At 45.5% G+C, this 24,332-nt stretch overlaps 1 protein-coding gene across 1 annotated transcript in view; it reads right to left on the bottom strand.

Moving 5' to 3' along the window:
* Positions 1-24,332, bottom strand: part of LOC143788270 (coagulation factor XIII B chain-like) — a 115,535-nt gene that overhangs the window by 18,863 nt on the left and 72,340 nt on the right. The window contains exon 5 of the mRNA XM_077277797.1: positions 19,834-20,034. Within this exon, the coding sequence (XP_077133912.1) occupies positions 19,834-20,034 (201 nt within the window). The remainder of the gene's footprint in view (positions 1-19,833; positions 20,035-24,332) is intronic.

Below are 24,332 nucleotides of genomic sequence, written 5' to 3'. Positions count from 1 at the left end.
ATTGAATTTAGCATGCTCCTATTTTCTGAGTTGTTTACTTGTAGTGTGGTAGTATGTTTATAGGTCAGCAGATGGCAGTGTTGATTTAATAGTCATCTTTCTGGCATAGTCTCTGTGGGGTTTGTATACAAAGTTAAATGTAAGTCCGACCCAGGCTGGGGATTGTGGGTTAATGACAGAAATAGGAAATTTAGGCAGTTAAATATTGAGTGTTAGCAATGCAAGAAGTAAAGGATACCATCAAGAAAGAAGATCATTCTTGGGTGTGTGTGAGAATCAGTGACAATGGCCCTCAACAAAACTTTTTTGTGGCAGTGTTCTACCTTGCACAGGCAACTTGGGGGACTCACAGTGAGAGAAGAGATGAACATCTCTAAGAGACTTGATGGGAACTACCCCAGTGCTGGACAGGCCTGAGAGCTGCAGTCAGTCAGATGGTGTCAGCGGGTCTGAGCACGCATAGGAAGCTGATAGTGGGAGAATATCCCTGACTTCTGTTCCCAAGGAAAGACAGGTCCGAGTGCAGTTCTACGGTGAAAAACATTGTTCTGGGTGGTGCTACACTAGTAATATGGAGGTCCTTTGCTTAAACTGTGAACTGTCAGCAATGTATATAACAAGAATTGTGCGTTCGCCAGTAACTGTCAAGAACATGAATCTGTTTGGTGCAGAAGTGAACAACAAGTGTAATTCCTGCTATCCATTGTATGCTAGCTGTTTGACTAGCAAAATCGACTTTGTTTTTAACAAATTGTGTGGTTTCCTCATCATGGGAATGGAGGGGTCCGTTGCCACACAGACTGTGGAAGGGAAGAACCTGAAGGTATCTACAGTAACCACAACACACACACCCAAGGACCCTGTTTTTCCATAACGTGATGGGGTGTCGGATAAATGACACTTGCCTATGGCTACCACCCCAAGCACATTTACATTTCCACACTACTAGTGTGTCACCATGGGGAGCCAACCTGTGAAGGTCCCTCAATTAGTGTGGCATTACCTGTGCATAATATTTCCCCCAGTAGCAAGTGGAAAGAAAGAACTGTGATGCAGCTGCTTTAATAGACCCTACGCTTGATTGTTTCATAAGGAAAAAACACTTCTGTTCATACAATCTGCAGTGTAGCCTATTCTGTGAATTGCCAATTTACCTTTAAGTGAGAGGCTGTACCCTGTTTTCTCCTTCAGTAAAGTGTTATGTTTACAAGTTCACGTGTGTGTGGCTGCTTGAGATTGCAGGAACATCACGGGTGCTCTAAGACCCGCACCCAGACACCACCTCTACAGGAGTACCTCGGGTGGTCCAATATCGTCTCTGTAAGTGCCACCTGCCGCTACTGACAATTGTTGTGGACACAAGGGAAGTTGTTGTGAATTTGGATTCTGGGCTCCCCCGGTGGCTACTGGTGGAATTGAACTGGTGTCTTCATCTTCTCTGTTCACCTGTTCCCATCAAGATGTGGGAGTCGCTATATAACCTTGCTGCTTTGTTAGTTGCTTGCCGGTCAACAATGTTATCAGAAGCCTCTCTGTGCTTGTTCCTGCTCCTAGACAACTACTAGATAAGTTGGACTCTTGTCCATGTTTGTTTTTGCATTTTTGTTCCAGTTCACAGCTGTAGTTTCGTTACTGTGTCTGGAAAGCTCTTGTGAACAGGAATTGCCACTCTGGTGTTATGAGTTAATGCCAGAGTTTTAAAGTAATTTCTGGATGGTGTTTTGATAGGGTTTTTAGCTGACCATGAAAGTGTTCTTTCTGTCTTCTGCTATGTAGTAAGTGGACCTCAAATTTGCTAAACCTATTTTCATACTACGTTTTGTTATTTCATCTTAATTCACCGCCAATACATGTGGGGGGCCTCTGTCTCCTTTCGGGGTATTTCTCTAGAGGTGAGCTAGGACTTATTTTCCTCTGCTAGCATTATTTAGTCCTCCGGCTGGTGCTGGGCATCTAGAATCAACGTAGGCATGCTACCCGGCCACTGCTAGTTGTGTGTTAGGTTTAGTTCATGGTCAGCTCAGTTCCCATCTTCCAAGAGCTAGTTCCTATATATGCTGATGCTATGTTCTCTTGCCATTGAGATCATGACAGTTTGACCGGCCCACAAAGTGTTAATTGTTTGGGCTGAAGCAGGAGATAGAGAAGTGTTTAAGGGAAATTTTTTTTTTTTTTTTTTTTTCCCTTCAGAGTTTTGCTGTCTAGCCCTTAATTGCTGTCTAGCTGCTTCTTACCTCCTCTTAACCCTTGAATGGCTCTGTGTCCATCTGTTTGTAATGGATCTTCAGAGTGTAACTGCAGGTTTGAATAATCTCGCCACGAAGGTACAAAATTTGCAAGATTTTGTTTGTCATGCACCTGTATCTGAGCCGAGAATTCCTTTGCCGGAATTTTTCTCGGGGAATAGATCTGGGTTTCAGAATTTTCGAAATAATTGTAAATTATTTTTGTCCCTGAAATCTCGCTCTGCCGGAGACCCTGCACAGCAGGTCAGGATTGTGATTTCCTTGCTCCGGGGCGACCCTCAAGACTGGGCTTTTTCATTGACACCAGGGGATCCTGCGTTGCTCAATGTGGATGCGTTTTTTCTGGCCTTGGGGTTGCTTTATGACGAACCTCATTTGGAGCTTCAGGCAGAAAAAACTTTGATGTCCCTATCTCAGGGGCAAGATGAAGCGGAAATTTACTGCCAAAGATTCCGTAAATGGTCTGTGCTTACTCAGTGGAATGAGTGCGCCCTGGCGGCGACTTTCAGAGAGGGTCTCTCTGATGCCATTAAGGATGTTATGGTGGGGTTCCCTGTGCCTGCGGGTCTGAATGAGTCCATGACAATGGCTATTCAGATCGATAGGCGTTTGCGGGAGCGCAAACCAGTGCACCATCTGGCGGTGTCCACTGAGAAGTCGCCAGAGAGTATGCAGTGTGATAGAATTCTGTCCCGAAGCGAGCGGCAGAATTTTAGACGGAAAAATGGGTTGTGTTTCTATTGTGGTGATTCTACTCATGTTATATCAGCATGCTCTAAACGCACTAAAAAGCTTGGTAAATCTGTTTCCATTTGCACCTCACCGTCTAAGTTTATTCTATCTGTGACCCTGATTTGCTCTTTGTCATCTATTACCACGGACGCCTATGTCGACTCTGGCGCCGCTTTGAGTCTTATGGATTGGTCCTTTGCCAAACGCTGTGGGTATGATTTAGAGCCTTTGGAGACTCCTATTCCTCTGAAGGGGATTGACTCCACCCCATTGGCTAATAATAAACCACAATACTGGACACAAGTAACTATGCGTATTAATCCGGATCACCAGGAGATTATTCGTTTTCTGGTGCTGTATAATCTACATGATGATTTGGTGCTAGGATTGCCTTGGCTGCAATCTCACAACCCAGTCCTCGACTGGAGAGCTATGTCTGTGTTGAGCTGGGGATGTAAGGGGGCTCATGGGGATGTACCTGTGGTTTCCATTTCGTCATCTATTCCCTCTGAAATTCCTGAGTTCCTGTCTGACTATCGTGACGTCTTTGAGGAATCCAAGCTTGGTTCGTTACCTCCGCACCGAGAGTGCGATTGTGCCATAGATTTAATCCCGGGTAGTAAATACCCAAAGGGTCGTTTATTTAATCTGTCTGTGCCTGAACATGCTGCTATGCGAGAATATATAAAGGAGTCCTTGCAAAAGGGACATATTCGTCCATCGTCATCTCCCTTAGGAGCCGGTTTTTTCTTTGTGTCAAAAAAAGACGGCTCTTTGAGACCATGTATTGATTATCGGCTTTTGAATAAAATCACTGTTAAATATCAATACCCATTGCCGTTGCTGACTGATTTGTTTGCTCGCATAAAGGGGGCCAAGTGGTTCTCTAAGATTGACCTTCGTGGGGCGTATAATTTGGTGCGAATCAGGCAGGGGGATGAGTGGAAAACCGCATTTAATACGCCCGAGGGCCACTTTGAGTATTTAGTGATGCCTTTTGGTCTTTCAAATGCTCCGTCAGTTTTCCAGTCCTTTATGCATGATATTTTTCGCGATTATTTGGATAAATTTATGATTGTGTATCTGGATGATATTCTGATTTTTTCGGATGACTGGGACTCTCATGTCCAGCAAGTCAGGAGGGTTTTTCAGGTTTTGCGGTCTAATTCTTTGTGTGTGAAGGGTTCTAAGTGTGTTTTTGGGGTACAGAGGATTTCCTTTTTGGGATATATTTTTTCCCCCTCTTCCATTGAAATGGATCCTGTCAAGGTTCAAGCTATTTGTGATTGGACGCAGCCCTCTTCTCTTAAGAGTCTTCAGAAATTTTTGGGCTTTGCTAACTTTTATCGTCGATTTATTGCTGGTTTTTCGGATATTGCTAAGCCATTGACCGATTTGACTAAGAAGGGTGCTGATGTTGCTGATTGGTCCCCTGATGCTGTGGAGGCCTTTCGGGAGCTTAAGCGCCGTTTTTCCTCTGCCCCTGTGTTGCGTCAGCCTGATGTTGCTCTACCTTTTCAGGTTGAGGTCGACGCTTCTGAGATCGGAGCTGGGGCAGTGTTGTCGCAGAAAAGTTCTGACTGCTCCGTGATGAGGCCTTGTGCCTTCTTTTCCCGTAAATTTTCGCCCGCTGAGCGGAATTATGATGTTGGGAATCGGGAGCTTTTGGCCATGAAGTGGGCTTTTGAGGAGTGGCGCCATTGGCTTGAGGGGGCCAGACATCAGGTGGTGGTATTGACGGACCACAAAAATTTGATTTATCTTGAGACCGCCAGGCGCCTGAATCCTAGACAGGCGCGCTGGTCATTATTTTTCTCTCGGTTTAATTTTGTGGTGTCATACCTACCGGGTTCTAAGAATGTTAAGGCGGATGCCCTTTCTAGGAGTTTTGAGCCTGACTCGCCTGGTAACTCTGAGCCCACAGGTATCCTTAAGGATGGAGTGGTATTGTCAGCCGTTTCTCCAGACCTGCGGCGGGCCTTGCAGGAGTTTCAGGCGGATAGACCTGATCGTTGCCCACCTGATAAACTGTTTGTTCCTGATGATTGGACCAGTAGAGTAATCTCTGAGGTTCATTCTTCTGCGTTGGCAGGTCATCCTGGCATTTTTGGTACCAGGGATTTGGTGGCAAGGTCCTTCTGGTGGCCTTCCCTGTCACGAGATGTGCGAGGCTTTGTGCAGTCTTGTGACGTTTGTGCTCGGGCCAAGCCTTGTTGTTCTCGGGCTAGTGGATTATTGTTGCCCTTGCCTATTCCTAAGAGGCCTTGGACGCACATCTCGATGGATTTTATTTCAGATCTGCCTGTTTCTCAGAAGATGTCTGTCATCTGGGTGGTGTGTGACCGTTTCTCTAAGATGGTCCATTTGGTTCCTCTGCCCAAGTTGCCTTCTTCTTCCGAGTTGGTTCCTCTGTTTTTTCAAAATGTTGTTCGTTTGCATGGTATTCCTGAGAATATCGTTTCTGACAGAGGGACTCAATTCGTGTCTAGATTTTGGCGGGCATTCTGTGCTAGGATGGGCATAGATTTATCTTTTTCGTCCGCTTTCCATCCTCAGACGAATGGCCAGACCGAGCGGATTAATCAGACCCTGGAGACATATCTGAGGTGTTTTGTGTCTGCTGACCAGGATGATTGGGTTGCTTTTTTGCCATTGGCGGAGTTCGCTCTCAATAATCGGGCCAGCTCTGCCACTTTGGTGTCCCCGTTTTTCTGTAATTCGGGGTTTCATCCTCGATTTTCCTCTGGTCAGGTGGAATCTTCGGATTGTCCTGGAGTGGATGCTGTGGTGGAGAGATTGCATCAGATCTGGGGGCAGGTGGTGGACAATTTGAGGTTGTCCCAGGAGAAGACTCAGCTTTTTGCCAACCGCCACCGTCGTGTTGGTCCTCGGCTTTGTGTTGGGGATTTGGTGTGGTTGTCTTCTCGTTTTGTCCCTATGAGGGTCTCTTCTCCTAAGTTTAAGCCTCGGTTCATCGGCCCGTATAAGATATTGGAGATTCTTAACCCTGTTTCCTTCCGTTTGGACCTCCCTGCATCCTTTTCTATTCATAACGTTTTTCATCGGTCATTATTGCGCAGGTATGAGGTACCGGTTGTGCCTTCCGTTGAGCCTCCTGCTCCGGTGTTGGTTGAGGGTGAGTTGGAGTACGTTGTGGAGAAAATCTTAGACTCTCGTGTTTCCAGACGGAGACTCCAGTATCTGGTCAAGTGGAAGGGATACGGCCAGGAGGATAATTCTTGGGTGAATGCATCTGATGTTCATGCCTCTGATCTGGTTCGTGCCTTTCATAGGGCCCATCCTGATCGCCCTGGTGGTTCTGGTGAGGGTTCGGTGCCCCCTCCTTGAGGGGGGGGGTACTGTTGTGAATTTGGATTCTGGGCTCCCCCGGTGGCTACTGGTGGAATTGAACTGGTGTCTTCATCTTCTCTGTTCACCTGTTCCCATCAAGATGTGGGAGTCGCTATATAACCTTGCTGCTTTGTTAGTTGCTTGCCGGTCAACAATGTTATCAGAAGCCTCTCTGTGCTTGTTCCTGCTCCTAGACAACTACTAGATAAGTTGGACTCTTGTCCATGTTTGTTTTTGCATTTTTGTTCCAGTTCACAGCTGTAGTTTCGTTACTGTGTCTGGAAAGCTCTTGTGAACAGGAATTGCCACTCTGGTGTTATGAGTTAATGCCAGAGTTTTAAAGTAATTTCTGGATGGTGTTTTGATAGGGTTTTTAGCTGACCATGAAAGTGTTCTTTCTGTCTTCTGCTATGTAGTAAGTGGACCTCAAATTTGCTAAACCTATTTTCATACTACGTTTTGTTATTTCATCTTAATTCACCGCCAATACATGTGGGGGGCCTCTGTCTCCTTTCGGGGTATTTCTCTAGAGGTGAGCTAGGACTTATTTTCCTCTGCTAGCATTATTTAGTCCTCCGGCTGGTGCTGGGCATCTAGAATCAACGTAGGCATGCTACCCGGCCACTGCTAGTTGTGTGTTAGGTTTAGTTCATGGTCAGCTCAGTTCCCATCTTCCAAGAGCTAGTTCCTATATATGCTGATGCTATGTTCTCTTGCCATTGAGATCATGACAGGAAGTGTTTATGGGTCCAGCTACCTACTTCAGCTATGCTATCCTGACATTAAAATCTGCTGCCAGTGGAACTACATAGTGGAACTGGAATGCCCGTCAGGGCCGTGGGGTACTCGGTACCGGGTCCGGTACTTAAAGGGTATGTCACGGTGGCAGTGACCCGGTCCATGGCCCTGGGCGCCCAAGTAAAGGGGAAAGGTCTTTTAAAGGGTTAATAAAATTTGTGCTCGTGATGCCACCTGTGGTGTTCGGTCAGTCTCTTTACCTGGTTTACTGGAGACTTCAGGTATCCACAGTTTAGGGCACCAGATTACAGGTACAGGCAGGGTCCAGCCGACTTGGAAGCGAATTCAGAGTCCCCTTTACCAGGTGGAGTTAGAAGCCTTCCTATTAGCGCAATGATGATGTAGTCCCTTACTGCCTATGGCTTCTGGCAAGGTCCTCACAGTTCTCTCAGTCCTCCATATAGGTTAGGACACAAACCTGTATGACTGGTGGCTCGAGCCTTTTTATAGGGTCTCTATCATGACCCGGGTTCTATGTGCTACTGTGCCTCCTGGATATTAGGGCAGACAAGTTACTTGTAATAATCCAGCTGTCCTGCCGGTTTCTGCTGTGCCTCTTAGAGTCCGACACAGCCTCCGTCGTCCGGCTACCGGAATCTGCGCTCGGCCAGGGAGGTAGCCCAAACGCTCCTGTCCTCCCCTGGTGTCACTCTTCTGCACGCTCACTAACGCTGTTCTTTCTTTCTGTATTCTCTCTCTTTCTCCAGGAGCTGCAGCAACTCTGGCTGCACGGCCCCTTTCAGTCCTTCCGACACTCAATGTCTGACTGCTCTCTCCTCTGTCCTCTGACAGACTGACTCACTTCCTTTCCCTCCAGACCAGAATATAGGGAAGTTCCCCTTAATCCGTGTTCAGAACTCCCCCTTCTGGCCTGGAGTGTGAACATGTTGTGTGTATGGTGGTTACCTGATAAAAGGAATCCTTCATCGCTTCCAAGTGTGACATCACTCTCCGTGTGAGGAAAGCAATGCGCCTGTGACAACCAGGACCCTGGGGCGTTACAGAACCACATGTTGCAGCTGTCCCCTCTGCAACATCTGCCACTCTCCCCCATGGCTCATTGTTACTTTTTCATCAATATGGCTGTGTGAGGGCTTGTTTTTTGTGAGACGAGTTGTACTTTTGAACGGCACCATTGATTTTACCATATAGTGTATTAAAAAAAGGGAAAAAAATTCCAAGTGAGGTGAAATTGCAAAAAAAGTGTAATTCCACAATTTTTTTTTATCATGTACACTATATGCTAAAACTGACCTGCTATTATGATTCTCCAGCTCATTACGAGTTCTTAGATACCAAACATGTATAGGTTCTTTTTTATTTAAGTGGTGAAACAAAAATCCAGTTTGTAAAAAAACAAAAACAAATTAAAACTGACACCATTTCCTGAGACCCATAGCGTCACTATTTTTCAGGATATCTGGTTGGGTAAGGGTATTTTGGTGTAGATATTATTTTTTAATCACCTGTTATTGCATTTTATTGCAATGTTGTAGCAACCAAAAAAACGTAATTCTGGTGTTTTGATTTTTTTCTCGTTACGCCGTTTACCGATTAGATTAATTATTTTTATATATTGATAGATCAGGTACTTCTGAAGGTGGCGATATCAAATATGTGTATTTTTTTTTTTAAATTGTGCTATTTTGAATGGGGCGAGTGGGGGATGACAAGCAATTTTGACTAGAATCGATTGCGAACAACATCTTACATTTTAACCCCTTCTTGACATGCACCATATATACACTGCTCAAAAAATAAAGGGAACACTTAAACAACAGAATATGACTCCAAGTAAATCAAACTTATGTGAAATCAAACTGTCCACTTAGGAAGCAACACTGTTTGACAATCAATATCACATGCTGTTTTGCAAATGGAATAGACAACAGATGGAAATTATTGGCAATTATCAAAACACACTCAATAAAGGAGTGGTTCTGCAGATGGGGACCACAGACCACATCTCAGTACCAATGCATTCTGGCTGATGTTTTGGTCACTTTTGAATGTTGGTTGTGCTTTCACACTCGTGGTAGCATGAGATGGACTCTACAACCCACACAAGTGGCTCAGGTAGTACAGCTCATCCAGGATGGCACATCAATGCGAGTTTTGGCAAGAAGGTTTGCTGTGTCTGTCAGCGTAGTGTCCAGAGGCTGGAGGCACTACCAGGAGACAGGCCAGTACACCAGGAGATGTGGAGGGGGCCGTAGGAGGGCAACAACCCAGCATCAGGACCACTACCTCAGCCTTTGTTCAAGGAGGAACAGAAGGAGCACTGCCAGAGCCCTGCAAAATGACCTCCAGGAGGCCCCAAATGTGCATGTGTCTGAACAAACGGTTAGAAACTGACTCCATGAGGATGGTCTGATTGCCCTACGTCCACAGATGGGGTTTTTGCTCACAGCCCAACACCGTGCAGGACATTTGCCCTAGAACACTAGGATTGGCAAATTCGCCACTGGCGCCCTGTGCTCTTCACAGATGAAAGCAGGTTCACACTGAGCACATGTGACAGATGTGACAGAGTCTGGAGACGCCATGAAGAGCGATCTGCCTGCAACATCCTTCAGCATGACCGGTTTGGCAGTTGGTCAGTAATAGTGTGGGGTGGCATTTCTTTGGAGGGCCACACAGCCCTCCATGTGCTCACCAGAGGTAGCCTGACTGCCATTAGGTACCGAGATGAGATCCTCAGACCCATTGTGAGACCATATGCTAGTGCGGTTGGCCCTGGGTTCCTCCTAATGAAGGACAATGCCAGACCTCATGTGGCTGAAGTGTGTCAGCAGTTCCTGCAAGATGAAGGTATTGAAGCTTTGGATTGGCTTGCCTGTTCTTCAGACCTGAATCCGATTGAACACATCTGGGACATCATGTCTCGCACCATCCACCAACATCATGTTGTGCCAAAGATTGTCCAGGAGTTGGCAAATGCTTTAGTAAAGGTATGGGAGGATATTTCTGAGGAGACTATCCGCTGCCTCATCAAGAGAATGCCCAGGCATTGTAGGGACGTCATACAGGCACGTGGATGCCACACATACTGATCATCATTTCCTTGTCTTGAGGCATTTCCACTGAAGTTGGATCATCCTGTAACTTCATTTTCCACTTTGATTTTGAGCATCATTCCAACTCCAGATCTCCATGGGATATTAGTTGTGATTTACATTGATAATTTTTAGGTTTTATTGTTCTCAACACATTCCACTATGTAATGAATAAAGATTTACAACTGGAATATTTCATTCAGTGATATCTAGGATGTGGGATTTTAGTATTCCCTTTATTTTTTTGAGCAGTGTATATATACAGCACTGCGGGAGATGCTTTCCAGCAAACCTGCATGTCACAGGTTCCTTCTCCGGTATCACACAATCAACAGAGCAAGAGAATAGTGAACAATTCAAAGACCTTTATTTAGGCAAAACACGAAAGGTCCATATATACGATCCACCACACAAAGGATTAAATATTCCAGAACACGAAAGCAGTTCAGTAACAGGATAAAAGTCCAACAATCCAGCACAGAGGATAACAGTCCATATTCCCTTCTTTCTCTCTGATATGCTCTTCACATCAAGGTTCCACACATGACTGATCTCTGTGTCTCACCTCCCTGATATTTACAAGTCTCCCCCCTCATTCACAGGCCAGGAGGGGGGAAGGTCTCAGGGGCTCATTGTTTCAACCAGCTAGGTCAACATGTCATTAGCATATTAGCAAACAACATTATTCACTGACCCTGTGGAGAGATACCAATACAGAACTGTGGGGAGAATATCAGATGGCAAATAACAACTCATCCTACAAGATACAGTAACACCATGATAATCAGTAAAATATAAATATACACAAAAATGATACCCACATAGCATATCACGCCATCACAATCTCTCCCCCCTCATAATAAGAGAGCACGCCATTAGGTCTACACAGACCTCTGGCCTCCTCACTTTAGTCCACTTTGCTCCACTGTTTATAGTTCCTTGTACAGTGGCAGGGGTTGCAATAATCATGAGCACTTGTCCATAAATTCCCCAGTCCTGGCTTTATGGTCATACCAGGCTTTTTGACTGGACTGGGCCAATCGCTGATGTTCATTAACCAAGGTAGCTAGCTGGGCGAGACAGTCTCTGAACTCTAGAACGTAGGGAATGATGGGCGTTACGGTATCTGCGATATCTCCCTCCAATTGTTCTTTCAGAAGGAGAGGCCCACCGACCTTCTGCTCCCACAAAATGACTTTGCAACTCCCCAATGTCATTTCCAAGGAGGATATCTGCAGGAAGTCCTCCCATAATGCCAATCCAACACAGTTTTTCTCCAAAACCGAAATCCAAACGTACCAAAGCTCTCTGTATACTGTATATTTGCGGACACCCCCTGCCAGGACAATGAGAATTCCCAGGCTCTGGTGAATTGCTTCGGGTCGAACCACATGGGGGTCAGCAATAGTCAGGAATGCCCCTGTGTCTCTAAATCCCGACACTTTGTATCCATCAATTAAGACATCCTGCAGGTGGCAATGCCGTTGCTGTGTATTTCTGATGGACAAAGGCCGGAGTCTGTACACTCCAGGAGGGGTATCTATGGTGCCGTGGTCGGTGGTCCACTCTGGTGGGGGTGGTGTTTCCTCTTCCTCAAGCGGGATGGAGTGCACAAGATGCACTGGACGAGGTGGGGCTGCATGGGGCTCCCTCAGAATCCTTGAGGGACAGCCAGACTGCAAATGTCCAGGTTGCCCACACCCGTAACATCTCCTCTCTGTGATACCCCCAGGTCGTGGTCGGAACTGTTGGGGCCCAGGATTGTGAGCTGTGATTGTCATCGGCCTGCGGCTGGGTGGAGGGGCAGATATAATCGGAGGGGGACAGGGCGCGGTCGAAGGCCGTGGTTCATTGTCCAGAAGCCTCCTCCATTGCGGTCGGATAGTAAGGGCTTCATCGGCCAGGGCTGCAGCTCTATCCATGGTGCACGGCGTGTGCTCCCGGACCCATTCCTGTACCTCAGCAAGGCACTTGGCAAGAAATTGTTCTATAAGGAACGCCTGTATAACATCTTCCACAGTAAAGGCATTTTCTGCTTCCAGCCATCTCCGACATGCCTGGGACATCTTATGTGCATACATCCTAAACGATCCCCCCGTAGTGCATGGGAGGTCTCGGAACTTGGCCCTATATGAGTCTGGAGTGATAGCATGGTAATCCAGGATAGTCTGCTTTACAATGTTATAATCCCGATTCCGCTGTGAGTCAATGGTTTGGTAAGCCTCCCTCAGGCTACCGTTCAGGAGTCCCACTAACAAACGCATCCAGCCAGAGTGGGGCACCTCCATCACAGCACACTGCTGCTCAAAGTCCTTGAAGAACCCCTCCACATCTCCGGAAGCCTCATCAAATGGCTTAAACTCTGTCCGGGTGATCCGTACAGGCTCCCGGATCGTTGGGTTTACATTCCACGTTGCGTTACTCCCTCTTTCAAGCTCCATTGCTTCTTGTCTCCACTGTGCCCGGCGGGCAGCCTCCTCCTTGTACTCCTGAGAGACGCCTGGGCCCAGAACCGCCATCTCTTCTTCGTACCACACCACCCACTGGCTTTTTGGGGTGGGGGTCCTCATCTTCAGTGCTCATCCTTCAGACATATGGGAGTAGGTGGTCTGGCTAGCACCCACCAGTAGATCGATTAAGGCCTCTTTAGTCAGTCCCTGGTAGTTCAGGCCCAGATCTCTGGCTCTCTCCTGTAAACTGGATACAGTCCAATTTCTGTACTCACTCTGTGTGTGGTTCTCCATTAGGTTACGCTCTGTTGATCCCGCTGCTTGCCACCAGTTGTCGTGGGTTCCTTCTCCGGTATCACACAATCAACAGAAAAAGAGAATAGTGAACAATTCCAAGACCTTTATTTAGGCAAAACACGAAAGGTCCATATATACGATCCATCACACAAAGGATTAAATATTCTAGAACACGAATGCAGTTCAGTAACAGGATAAAAGTCCAACAATCCAGCACAGTGGATAACAGTCCATATTCCCTTCTTACTCTCTGATATGCTCTTCACATCAAGGTTCCACACAAGACTGATCTCTGTGTCTCCCCCCTCATTCACAGGCCAGGAGGGGGAAGGTCTCAGGGGCTCATTGTTTCAACAAGCTAGGTCAACATGTCATTAGCATATTAGCAAACAACATTATTCACTGACCCTGTGGAGAGATAACAATACAGAACTGTGGGGAGAATATCAGATGGCAAATAACAACTCATCCTACAAGATACAGTAACATCATGATAATCAGTAAAATAGAAATATACACAAAAATGATACCCACATAGCATATCACACCATCACAACTGCATATATGGCAAACAAAATCTTCAGGACAGTATTAATATAAATACGGGTGGCCTCAGGCCTAAATAACCAAGCCACCACATGCACTAGCCATAGAACCACTCCCAGCAATATTTTAAACAAGAAAAAAATAGAGTACATGTCCACCGAAGAGTAAAATCAAAATAATTTTTAATTAAATCATACATATATGGCAAAAAAAAATATAGCAACACCATATCAAGACAAGAGCTCTTAGAAATGAGGACCCAGGTGCAGCAAACCACGTGGATGCAGACAGTGCAGCAAAGCAAGATAGAGTCAGATCTAATACAGTGCCAGTGCTTCAAGCATAGTTTACATTAACATAACAATAGTAGAGATAGCCATGTGAATTTGTCAGCCCCCTGACGAAGCCCACACGAAACACGCGTTGGGGTACACTTTCGGCAGACACTGCAGCTATGAGTAAGAAATACTAATTGTACACATACTCACATTGGGAGCCATGGGATAATGTATTTAATATTACATGTTACTATATGTCACTTTGACAAATTCACACGGCTATCTCTACTAATGTTATGTTAATACAAACTATACTTGAAGCACTGGCACTGTTTTAGATCTGACTCTATCTTGCTTTGTTGCGCCGTCTGTATGCATGTGGTTTTCTGCACCTGAGTCCTCATTTCTAAGAGATCTTGTCTTGATATGATGTTGTTATATTTTTGTTTCGTTGCCTTATATGTATGATTTAATAAAAATTATTGTGATTTTTTCTCTTCGGTGGACATGTACTCCATTTCTTTCTTGTTTAACCCCTTCCCGACCCATGACGCCACATAGGCGTCATGAAAACCCGTGCCAATCCGACCCATGACGCCTATGTGGCGTCATGGAATGATCGCGTCCCTGCAGATCGGGTGAAGGGGTTAACTCCTATTTTACCCGATCTGCAGGGAGAGGGGGAGTGGTACTTCAGCCCAGGGGGGGTGGCTTCACCCCCCCGTGGCTACGATCGCTCTGATTGGCTGTTGAAAGTGAAAATCAGAGCGATTTGTAATATTTCACCTAAAAAACTGGTGAAATATTACAATCCAGCCATGGCCGATGCTGCAATATCATCGGCCATGGCTGGAAACACTAATGTGACCCCCCCCCACCCCACCGATCGCCCCCCCAGTGCTCCGTTATAGGGTCCGGTCCCCTCCGTCCGCCTGCCGGCTCCCCGTCCTGCTGTCTGCTCCCCCGTCCTCCTGCCCGCTCCCCCCTGCTCCTATGTCACCCCCCCGTGCTCCGACGCCCCCCCGTGCCCCGATCTCCCCCCCTTATACTTACCGAGGCTCCCGGTCCCCGTCCGCCTCCATCATGGGTGCCGCCATCTTCCAAAATGGCGGGCGCATGCTCAGTGCGCCCGCCGGCCGGCAGATTCATTAGAGGTACATTTTGATCGCTGTGGTAGGTTCTATCACAGCGATCAAAATAAAAAAATAATAAATAAACCCCCCCCTTTATCACCCCCATAGGTAGGGACAATAATAAAATAAAGAAAATATTTTTTTTCTTTTTCCACTAGGGTTAGGGTTAGAACTAGGGTTAGAACTAGGGGTAGGGTTAGGGGTAGGGTTAGGGTTACGGGTAGGGTTAGGGTTAGGGGTAGGGTTATGGCATGTGCACACAGAGCGGATCGGCCGCGGATCCGCAGCGGATCAGCCGCGGATCCGCAGCGGATCGGCAGCGGATTGGCAGCGGATCCGCAGCGGATCCGCCGCGGATCGGCCGCGGATCGGCCGCGGATCCGCCGCGGATCCGCAGCGGATCCGCAGCGGATCGGCAGCGGTTCCGCAGCGGATCGGCAGCGGATCCGCAGCGGATCGGCAGCGGATCCGCAGCGGATCCGCAGCGGATCCGCAGCGGATCGGCCGCGGATCGGCAGCGGATCCGCAGCGGATTGGCCGCGGATCCGCAGCGGATTGGCAGCGGATTGGCCGCGGATCCGCAGCGGATTGGCCGCTGCGAATTCGAAGCAGTTTTCCATCAGGTTTACAGTACCATGTACACCTAAGGAAAACCAAATCCGCTGTGCCCATGGTGCGGAAAATTCCGTGCAGAAACGCTGCGTTGTATTTTCCGCAGCATGTCAATTCTTTGTGCGGATTCCGCAGCGTTTTACACCTGTTCCTCAATAGGAATCCGCAGGTGAAATCTGCACAAAAAAACACTGGAAATCTGCTGTAAATCCGCAGGTAAAACGCAGTGCCTTTTACCTGCAGATTTTTCAAAAATCATGAGGAAAAATCTCACACGAATCCGCAACGTGGGCACATAGCCTTAGGGTTAGGGTTGGAATTAGAGTTAGGGTTGGAATTAGGGCTAGGGTTTGAAATAGGGTTAAGATTAGGCTTGTGGTTAGGGTTACGGATAGGGTTAGGGGTGTGTTGGGGTTACAGTTGTGGTTAGGGTTGGGATTAGGGTTACGGTTGGGATTAGGGTTAGGATTAGGGTTGGAATTAGGGTTACGGGTGTGTTGCGGTTAGGGTTGTGGTTAGGGGTGTGTTGGGGTTAAGGTTGTGATTAGGGTTATGGCTACAGTTGGGATTAGGATTAGGGGTGTGTTGGGGTTAGTGTTGAAGTTAGAATTGAGGGGTTTCCACTGTTTAGGCACATCAGGGGTCTCCAAACGCAACATGGCGCCACCATTGATTCCAGCCAATCTTGCGTTCAAAAAGTCAAATGGTGCTCCCGCCCTTCCAAGCCCCGACGTGCGCCCAAACAGTGGTTTACCCCCACATTTGGGGTACCAGCGTACTCAGGACAAACTGGGCAACAACTGCTGGGGTCTAATTTCTCCTGTTACCCTTGCAAAAATAAAAAATTACTTGCTAAAACATAATTTTTGAGGAAAGAACAATTATTTTTTATTTTCACGGCTCTGCGTTATAAACTTCTGTGAAGCAGATAAGTTCCTTCGGGGGTCTAGTTTCCAAAATGGGGTCACTTGTGGGGTGTTTCTACTGTTTAGGTACATCAGGGGCTCTGCAAATGCAATGTGACGCCCGCAGAGCATTCCATCAAAGTCTGCATTTCAAAACGTCACTACTTCCCTTCCGAACCCCGACGTGTGCCAAAACAGTGGTTTACCCCCACATATGGGGTATCAGCGTACTCAGGAGAAACTGGACAACAACTTTTGGGGTCCAATTTCTCCTGTTACCCTTGGGAAAATAAAAAATTGTGGGCTAAAAAATCATTTTTGAGAAAAGAAAAATTATTTTTTATTTTCATGGCTCTGCGTTATAAACTTCTGTGAAGCACTTGGGGGTTCAAAGTGCTCACCACACATCTAGATTAGTTCCTTGGGAGGTCTAGTTTCCAAAATGGGGTCACTTGTGCGGGAGCTCCAATGTTTAGGCACACAGGGGCTCTCCAAACGCGACATGGTGTCCGCTAATGATTGGAGCTAATTTTCCATTCAAAAAGCCAAATGGCGTGCCTTCCTTTCCGAGCCCTGCCGTGCGCCCAAACAGTGGTTTACCCCCACATATGGGGTATCATCGTACTCAGAACAAACTGGACAAAAACATTTGGGGTCCAATTTCTCCTATTACCCTTGGGAAAATAAAAAATTCTGGGCTAAAAATCATTTTTGAGGAAAGAAAAATTATTTTTTTATTTTCACGGCTCTGCGTTATAAACTTCTGTGAAGCACCTGGGGGTTATAAGTGCTCACTATGCATCTAGATAAGTTTCTTGGGGGGTCTAGTTTCCAAAATGGGGTCACTTGTAGGGGAGCTCCAATGTTTAGGCACACAGGGGCTCTCCAAACGCGACATGGTGTCCGCTAACGATTGGAGCTAATTTTCCATTCAAAAAGTCAAATGGCACGCCTCCCCTTCCGAGCCTTGCCGTGCACCCAAACAGTGGTTTACCCCCACATATGAGGTATCGGCATACTCAGGAGAAATTGCCCAACAAATTTTAGGATCCATTTTATCCTGTTGCCCATGTGAAAATGAAAGAATTGAGGCTAAAAGAAATTTTGTGTGAAAAAAAAGTACTTTTTCATTTTTGCGGATCAATTTGTGAAGCACCTGGGGGTTTAAAGTGCTCACTATGCCTCTGGATGAGTTCCTTGGGGGGTCTAGTTTCCAAAATGGGGTCACTTGTGGAGGAGCTCCAATGTTTAGGCACACAGGAGCTTTCCAAACGCGACATGGTGTCCGCTAACGATGGAGATAATTTTCCATTCAAAAAGTCAAATGGCGCTCCTTCCCTTCCGAGCCTTACCATGTGCCCAAACAGTGGTTTACCCCCACATGTGAGGTATTGGTGTACTCAGGAGAAATTGCCCAACAAAATTTAGGATCCATTTTATCCTGTTGCCCATGTGAAAATGAAAAAATTGAGGCTAAAATAATTTTTTTGTGAAAAAAAAGTACTTTTTCATTTTTACGGATCAATTTGTGAAGCACCTGGGGGTTTAAAGTGCTCACTATGCTTCTAGATAAGTTCCTTGGGGGGTCTAGTTTCCAAAATGTGGTCACTTGTGGGGGAGCTCCAATGTTTAGGCACACGGGGGCTCTCCAAACGCGACATGGTGTCCGCTAAAGATTGGAGCCAATTTTTCATTAAAAAAGTCAAATGGCGCTCCTTCCCTTCCGAGCCCTGCCGTGCGCCCAAACAGTGGTTTACCCCCACATATGAGGTATCAGCGTACTCAGGACAAATAGGACAACAACGTCCCTGGTCCAGTTTCTCCTTTTACCCTTGGGAAAATAAAAAAATTGTTGCTAAAAGATCATTTTTGTGACTAAAAAGTTAAATGTTCATTTTTTACTTCCATGTTGCTTCTGCTGCTGTGAAACACCTGAAGGGTTAATAAACTTCTTGAATGTGGTTTTGAGCACCTTGAGGGGTGCAGTTTTTAGAATGGTGTCACTTTTGGGTATTTTCAGCCATATAGAACCCTCAAAATGACTTCAAATGTGAGGTGGTCCCTAAAAAAAATGGTTTTGTAAATTTTGTTGTAAAAATGAGAAATCACTGGTCAAATTTTAACCCTTATAACTTCCTAGCAAAAAAAAAAATTGTTTCCAAAATTGTGCTGATGTAAAGTAGACATGTGGGAAACGTTATTTATTAACTATTTTGTGTCACATAACTCTCTGGTTTAACAGAATAAAAATTCAAAATGTGAAAATTGCGAAATTTTCAAATTTTTTGCCACATTTCCGTTTTTTTCACAAATAAACTCAAAAATTATCGACCTAAATTTACCAATAACATGAAGCCCAATATGTCACGAAAAAACAATCTCAGAATCGCTAGGATCCGTTGAAGCGTTCCTGAGTTATTACCTCATAAAGGGACACTGGTCAGAATTGCAAAAAACGGCAAGGTCATTAAGGCCAAAATAGGCTGGGTCATGAAGGGGTTAAAAAAACCCAGCATATATGTATATATATTGAGAAGTTATCAACATTTAGATGGTAAAAATACATTTTTTCACTTCTGTTATGCCACTTTGCATTAATTCCTGAAAAGCATCTGAAGGGTTAATAAACTACTTGAAAACCATTTTGAATATGTTGGGGGGCTGTTTTAAAAATTGTATCACTTTTGGTGGTTTAAAACATATATGACCCCCCAAAGTCACTTCAAAAGTAAATAGGTCCCTAAAAAAATAAGTTTTGTAACTTTCCTTGAAAAAAAATGAAAAATCTGCTACATTATTAAACCTTATAAAATGCTAACAAAATAAAACAGCATTTCATAAATTATGTTGATGTAAAGCAGACATGTGAGAAATGTTATTTATTGTTTTTGTGTGGTATGACTATCTGGACTAAAGGAAACAACATTTAAAGTTCAAAAATTGCAAATTTTGTGACATTTTTGTAAAATTTCTGTTATTTTTATAAATAAAAACAGAAAATCTCAACATAAATTTACCATTATCATCAAGTACAGTGTGTCATGACAAAACATTCGGAAAATCAATGGGATATGTTGAAGCGTTCCAGAGTTATTACCACACAAAGTAACAATGGTCAAATTTAAAAAATTTGGCTGGTCAATTGATCCCTACAATAGATTTATGGTGACCAAATCATAGCAGTAAGAATTAGATACTGGCTGTGTTATTGCAGTTGTGCATGTATCACTCTGAAACACTCCAGTGTGTAATAAAGAAACATACGTTGAAATGCCTGCCATGAACTATGTGTATCATATGACTATTCCAAGTGTCCAGTCTCAAGTGACTTCTCCCCGCCCCGATCCCTTAGACTGACAGGTCTTTCCCTAGGTGTTTTCTTACTAATGACTAAAAATTGTAACTAAACATCGTAAACAACATACTTACTCTCCTGAGTACATTTTGGATAGATCATTTCTCCGTTTAAACATTCCACTTTCAAAGTTGGGGATGCACGATAATAATTAGCTTTACATCGAGAGAGGATATAATCACCATTGTTATAGGCTTTACCAATAAATGTACTCTTAGGCACAACTAAATTATTCTGTACAATTTGATCCATTGACAGTTGACATGAGTCAAAATCTGAAAAGCAAGAAGCAGAAATAGAAACTAATGAAGTAGTCTTAAACTACAAGTGATGACAAAAATTGCGGACCCCCGCTGTATTCTATACAGTTCTACGGTGATGCATTGCGGGTAATGCAAACTACCATCTTTACATGCAGCCGTGACTAAACCATATTTCCAATGCAATCGAATCACACATTTTTCCCATTTGAAATTTTAAAAGGAACATTTTCCAATCTTATGCTTCTTAGCATTGTTTTTTTTTTTTTAAATATGCAGTCATCTGGGAAAAAAGGGAATTTTGTGTTGCTATTATTACAACACAATATTACCACAATCACGTATATAATTTTGGACATCGGACTTGGACAATGACCAAAACATACATCAGAACAACCTAAAATATTCAAGAAAGTAAAGATTACATTTTCAGAATGGCTGGCATTTTGTATTTGTACCTGTGGCACCCCAGTGGTCCGGTTGCCACAGTGGCATTGCCTCCCTCACAGGGAGTAATGTCATGCCTTGAAGCAAGGAGGGGTCCCCTTACCAGGTGTCAGTAGGAGAGAAGTCGAGCAGAACCTGGGGAATGGAGCTGTGATTAAACTCGCCCCAGAGCTGAGCGCTAGGAACCAGATACTGGAGTCCGTGGTTGCGTGGACATTGAAGTCCCGGCAGCTAAATCTGGAGGGCAGGGGACTGCAGGTCTCCTGGCCAGATCTAATACCCAGTGGCACAGCAGCTAACCAGAGCCTGAAGCTGACACTAAGGAACTGCACCTGTGATAGGCTCGAGCTGCCTGCCATGCGGGCAACAGTTTGTTTTTAAAAACAGAGAGACAGCAGCAGGAGGGTGAGCTGTTAGTCAGCAAGGAAAAAGGAAGGACAGCGCAGAAGTAAGAACTCCGTACCTAACTGGCCAGGTGTATCCAAAAATTGCTTCCAGGCTGCCCAACTCTCCATTACGATCTGTTAACAATACCCCACTCTGTACTATCAACCATCAAGTAAAGGAAAAGAAAACTACAGCCCTTGTGTCATTCAGTGATGTCTTGCGCCCTGAGTCCTGAACCACAAGGTACACGAAGTCTGACATAAACGGGACCAATAGCCCTGGGGCCCCGGTCCACCTGTGGGGAGCAGAATCATCCTAGCTGCATCACCATCAGCCCTAGCGGTCTCCTTTAGCAGGGTCAGCCATCCGTTGCTGAACACCACAGGTGGCATCACGTTAAATCCCATAAACATATTCCTCATTTTACGGCACAGCTAGGGCCACAGAGTTAGGTCATGGCCCTGTGACTTCCCTAAAGAACTATAAACGTAAGGATGAATGACCTCGGGGAGATCAAAACATCCAACACCGCGGAGACACCATCACGTGTTTCTCAACACAGTGATCCAGAACACTGCCCCCATCCCTAAAGGGAAATATGCAAATGCATGTAGAAAAGCCACGGAGACACCATCATGTGTTTCTCAACGCAAGCAATGAATAGCCAGGTCTTTCACCAAGAAAGAACAACCGCGGGAAGGGCAGCATCCAATAAAGGAAAACCACCTATGCCAAAACATGGTATCTGTTATGACCCCAATGGCGAGGGTCTCAGAGGAACGTGGAAGTCTGCAGAATACAAAAATCCAGCTCATAGGGCAGTGGTAACTGGGTTGACCATATATCTACTCCTAACGCCAACACTAGAAGTAGCCGGGGATCATTCCTACGTTGATTCTAGATGACACGCGCCAGCCGGAGAATCTAGCTACCCCTAGTAGAGGAAAACAAAGACCTTTCTTGCCTCCAGAGAAGGGGACCCCAAAGCTGGATAGAAGCCCCCCACAAATAATGACGGTGAGGTAAGAGGAAATGACAAACACAGAAATGAACCAGGTTTAGCACAGAGAGGCCCGCTTACTGATAGCAGAATAAAGAAAGGTAACTTATATGGTCAACAAAAACCCTATCAAAATCCACACTGGAAATTCAAGAACCCCCGAACCGTCTAACGGTCCGGGGGAGAAGACCAGCCCCCTAGAGCTTCCAGCAAAGGTCAAGATATAGATTTGGAACAAGCTGGACAAAAATACAAAACCAAAACAAATAGCAAAAAGCAAAAGGCAGACTTAGCTGATATAACTGGAACCAGGATCAGTAGACAAGAGCACAGCAGACTAGCTCTGATAACTACGAACAAGAATCAAAACAAATATAACAAAATATCCAGGCCGAGAGGGACTTAGTCCCTGCTCCCTACATAAATGCATGTGTGCAGTCAAAAAAATGACAATGGGTGTTGAACTCCCAGAATATATAAGTAACTAGAGGACATGGAGCGTAAAAAACACCAATCAAGTAAAGAGATAAAAAACAATATTTTATTAATATATCTAAAATCTATAACACAAGCCCAGGCATAGGGCAAAAATACAAAGATACAGAGAGGAAGATATCCAAGGAACCTGCTAATACAGCAGGTGATCAGGACCAATAATGTGTCATATATATGAATGGGTATGGCGAAACCTAGACCCAAAAACAGGGGGGGAGGGAATAGGGAATAAACCTAAATGCTCCAACATCCGGGTTCTATACAAAAGACTCCTACAGACGCTGCCAAGAACAATAGGATCCCAAAAACCCCCCTGAAAGGTCCCAGTGGAAAGCCATCACTCACCCATGATAACCGGTAATGAAGGTCCTCCTACTGACCCCTTGACGCGCGTTTCGCGTAAGTGCTTCTTCTTCTTGAAGAAGCACTTACGCGAAACGCGCGTCAAGGGGTCAGTAGGAGGACCTTCATTACCGGTTATCATGGGTGAGTGATGGCTTTCCACTGGGACCTTTCAGGGGGGTTTTTGGGATCCTATTGTTCTTGGCAGCGTCTGTAGGAGTCTTTTGTATAGAACCCGGATGTTGGAGCATTTAGGTTTATTCCCTATTCCCTCCCCCCCTGTTTTTGGGTCTAGGTTTCGCCATACCCATTCATATATATGACACATTATTGGTCCTGATCACCTGCTGTATTAGCAGGTTCCTTGGATATCTTCCTCTCTGTATCTTTGTATTTTTGCCCTATGCCTGGGCTTGTGTTATAGATTTTAGATATATTAATAAAATATTGTTTTTCATCTCTTTACTTGATTGGTGTTTTTTACGCTCCATGTCCTTTAGCTCTGATAACTACGTTGCCAGGCATTGAACTGAAGGTCCAGGGAGCTTATATAGCAACACCCCTAACTAACGACCCAGGTGCGGATAAAAGGAATGACAGAAAAACCAGAGTCAAAAAACTAGTAACCACTAGAGGGAGCAAAAAGCAAATTCACAACAGTACCCCCCCCCTTAGTGAGGGGTCACCGAACCCTCACCACGACCACCAGGGCGATCAGGATGAGCGGCATGAAAGGCACGAACTAAATCGGCCGCATGAACATCAGAGGCGACCACCCAGGAATTATCCTCCTGACCATAGCCCTTCCACTTGACCAGGTACTGAAGCCTCCGCCTGGAGAGGCGAGAATCCAAGATCTTCTCCACCACGTACTCCAACTCGCCCTCAACCAACACCGGAGCAGGAGGCTCAGCAGAAGGAACTACAGGCACAATGTACCGCCGCAACAAGGACCTATGAAATACATTGTGAATAGCAAACGACACAGGAAGATCCAGACGAAAAGATACAGGATTAAGGATTTCCAATATCTTGTAAGGCCCAATAAAACGAGGTTTAAATTTGGGAGAGGAGACCTTCATAGGAACAAAGCGGGAAGAAAGCCATACCAAATCCCCAACGCGTAGTCGGGGACCCACACCGCGGCGGCGGTTGGCAAAGCGCTGAGCCTTCTCCTGTGACAACTTCAAGTTGTCCACCACATGATTCCAGATCTGCTGCAACCTATCCACCACAGAATCCACCCCAGGACAGTCAGAAGGCTCCACATGACCCGAAGAAAAGCGAGGATGGAAACCAGAGTTGCAGAAAAAAGGCGAAACCAAGGTGGCGGAACTAGCCCGATTATTAAGGGCAAACTCAGCCAACGGCAAGAATGTCACCCAATCGTCCTGATCAGCAGAGACAAAACACCTCAAATAAGCCTCCAAAGTCTGATTGGTTCGCTCCGTCTGTCCATTAGTCTGAGGATGGAAAGCAGACGAAAACGACAAATCAATGCCCATCCTACTACAAAAGGATCGCCAGAACCTGGAAACGAACTGGGATCCTCTGTCTGACACAATATTCTCAGGGATGCCGTGCAACCGAACCACGTTCTGGAAAAACACAGGAACCAGATCGGAAGAGGAAGGCAGCTTAG

This window comes from Ranitomeya variabilis, chromosome 8, assembly GCF_051348905.1.
Source record: "Ranitomeya variabilis isolate aRanVar5 chromosome 8, aRanVar5.hap1, whole genome shotgun sequence".
In the NCBI taxonomy this organism is placed as follows: domain Eukaryota; kingdom Metazoa; phylum Chordata; class Amphibia; order Anura; family Dendrobatidae; genus Ranitomeya; species Ranitomeya variabilis.
Note: the sequence above shows the minus strand (reverse complement) of the source record. Positions and strands in the feature narration are given on the sequence as shown.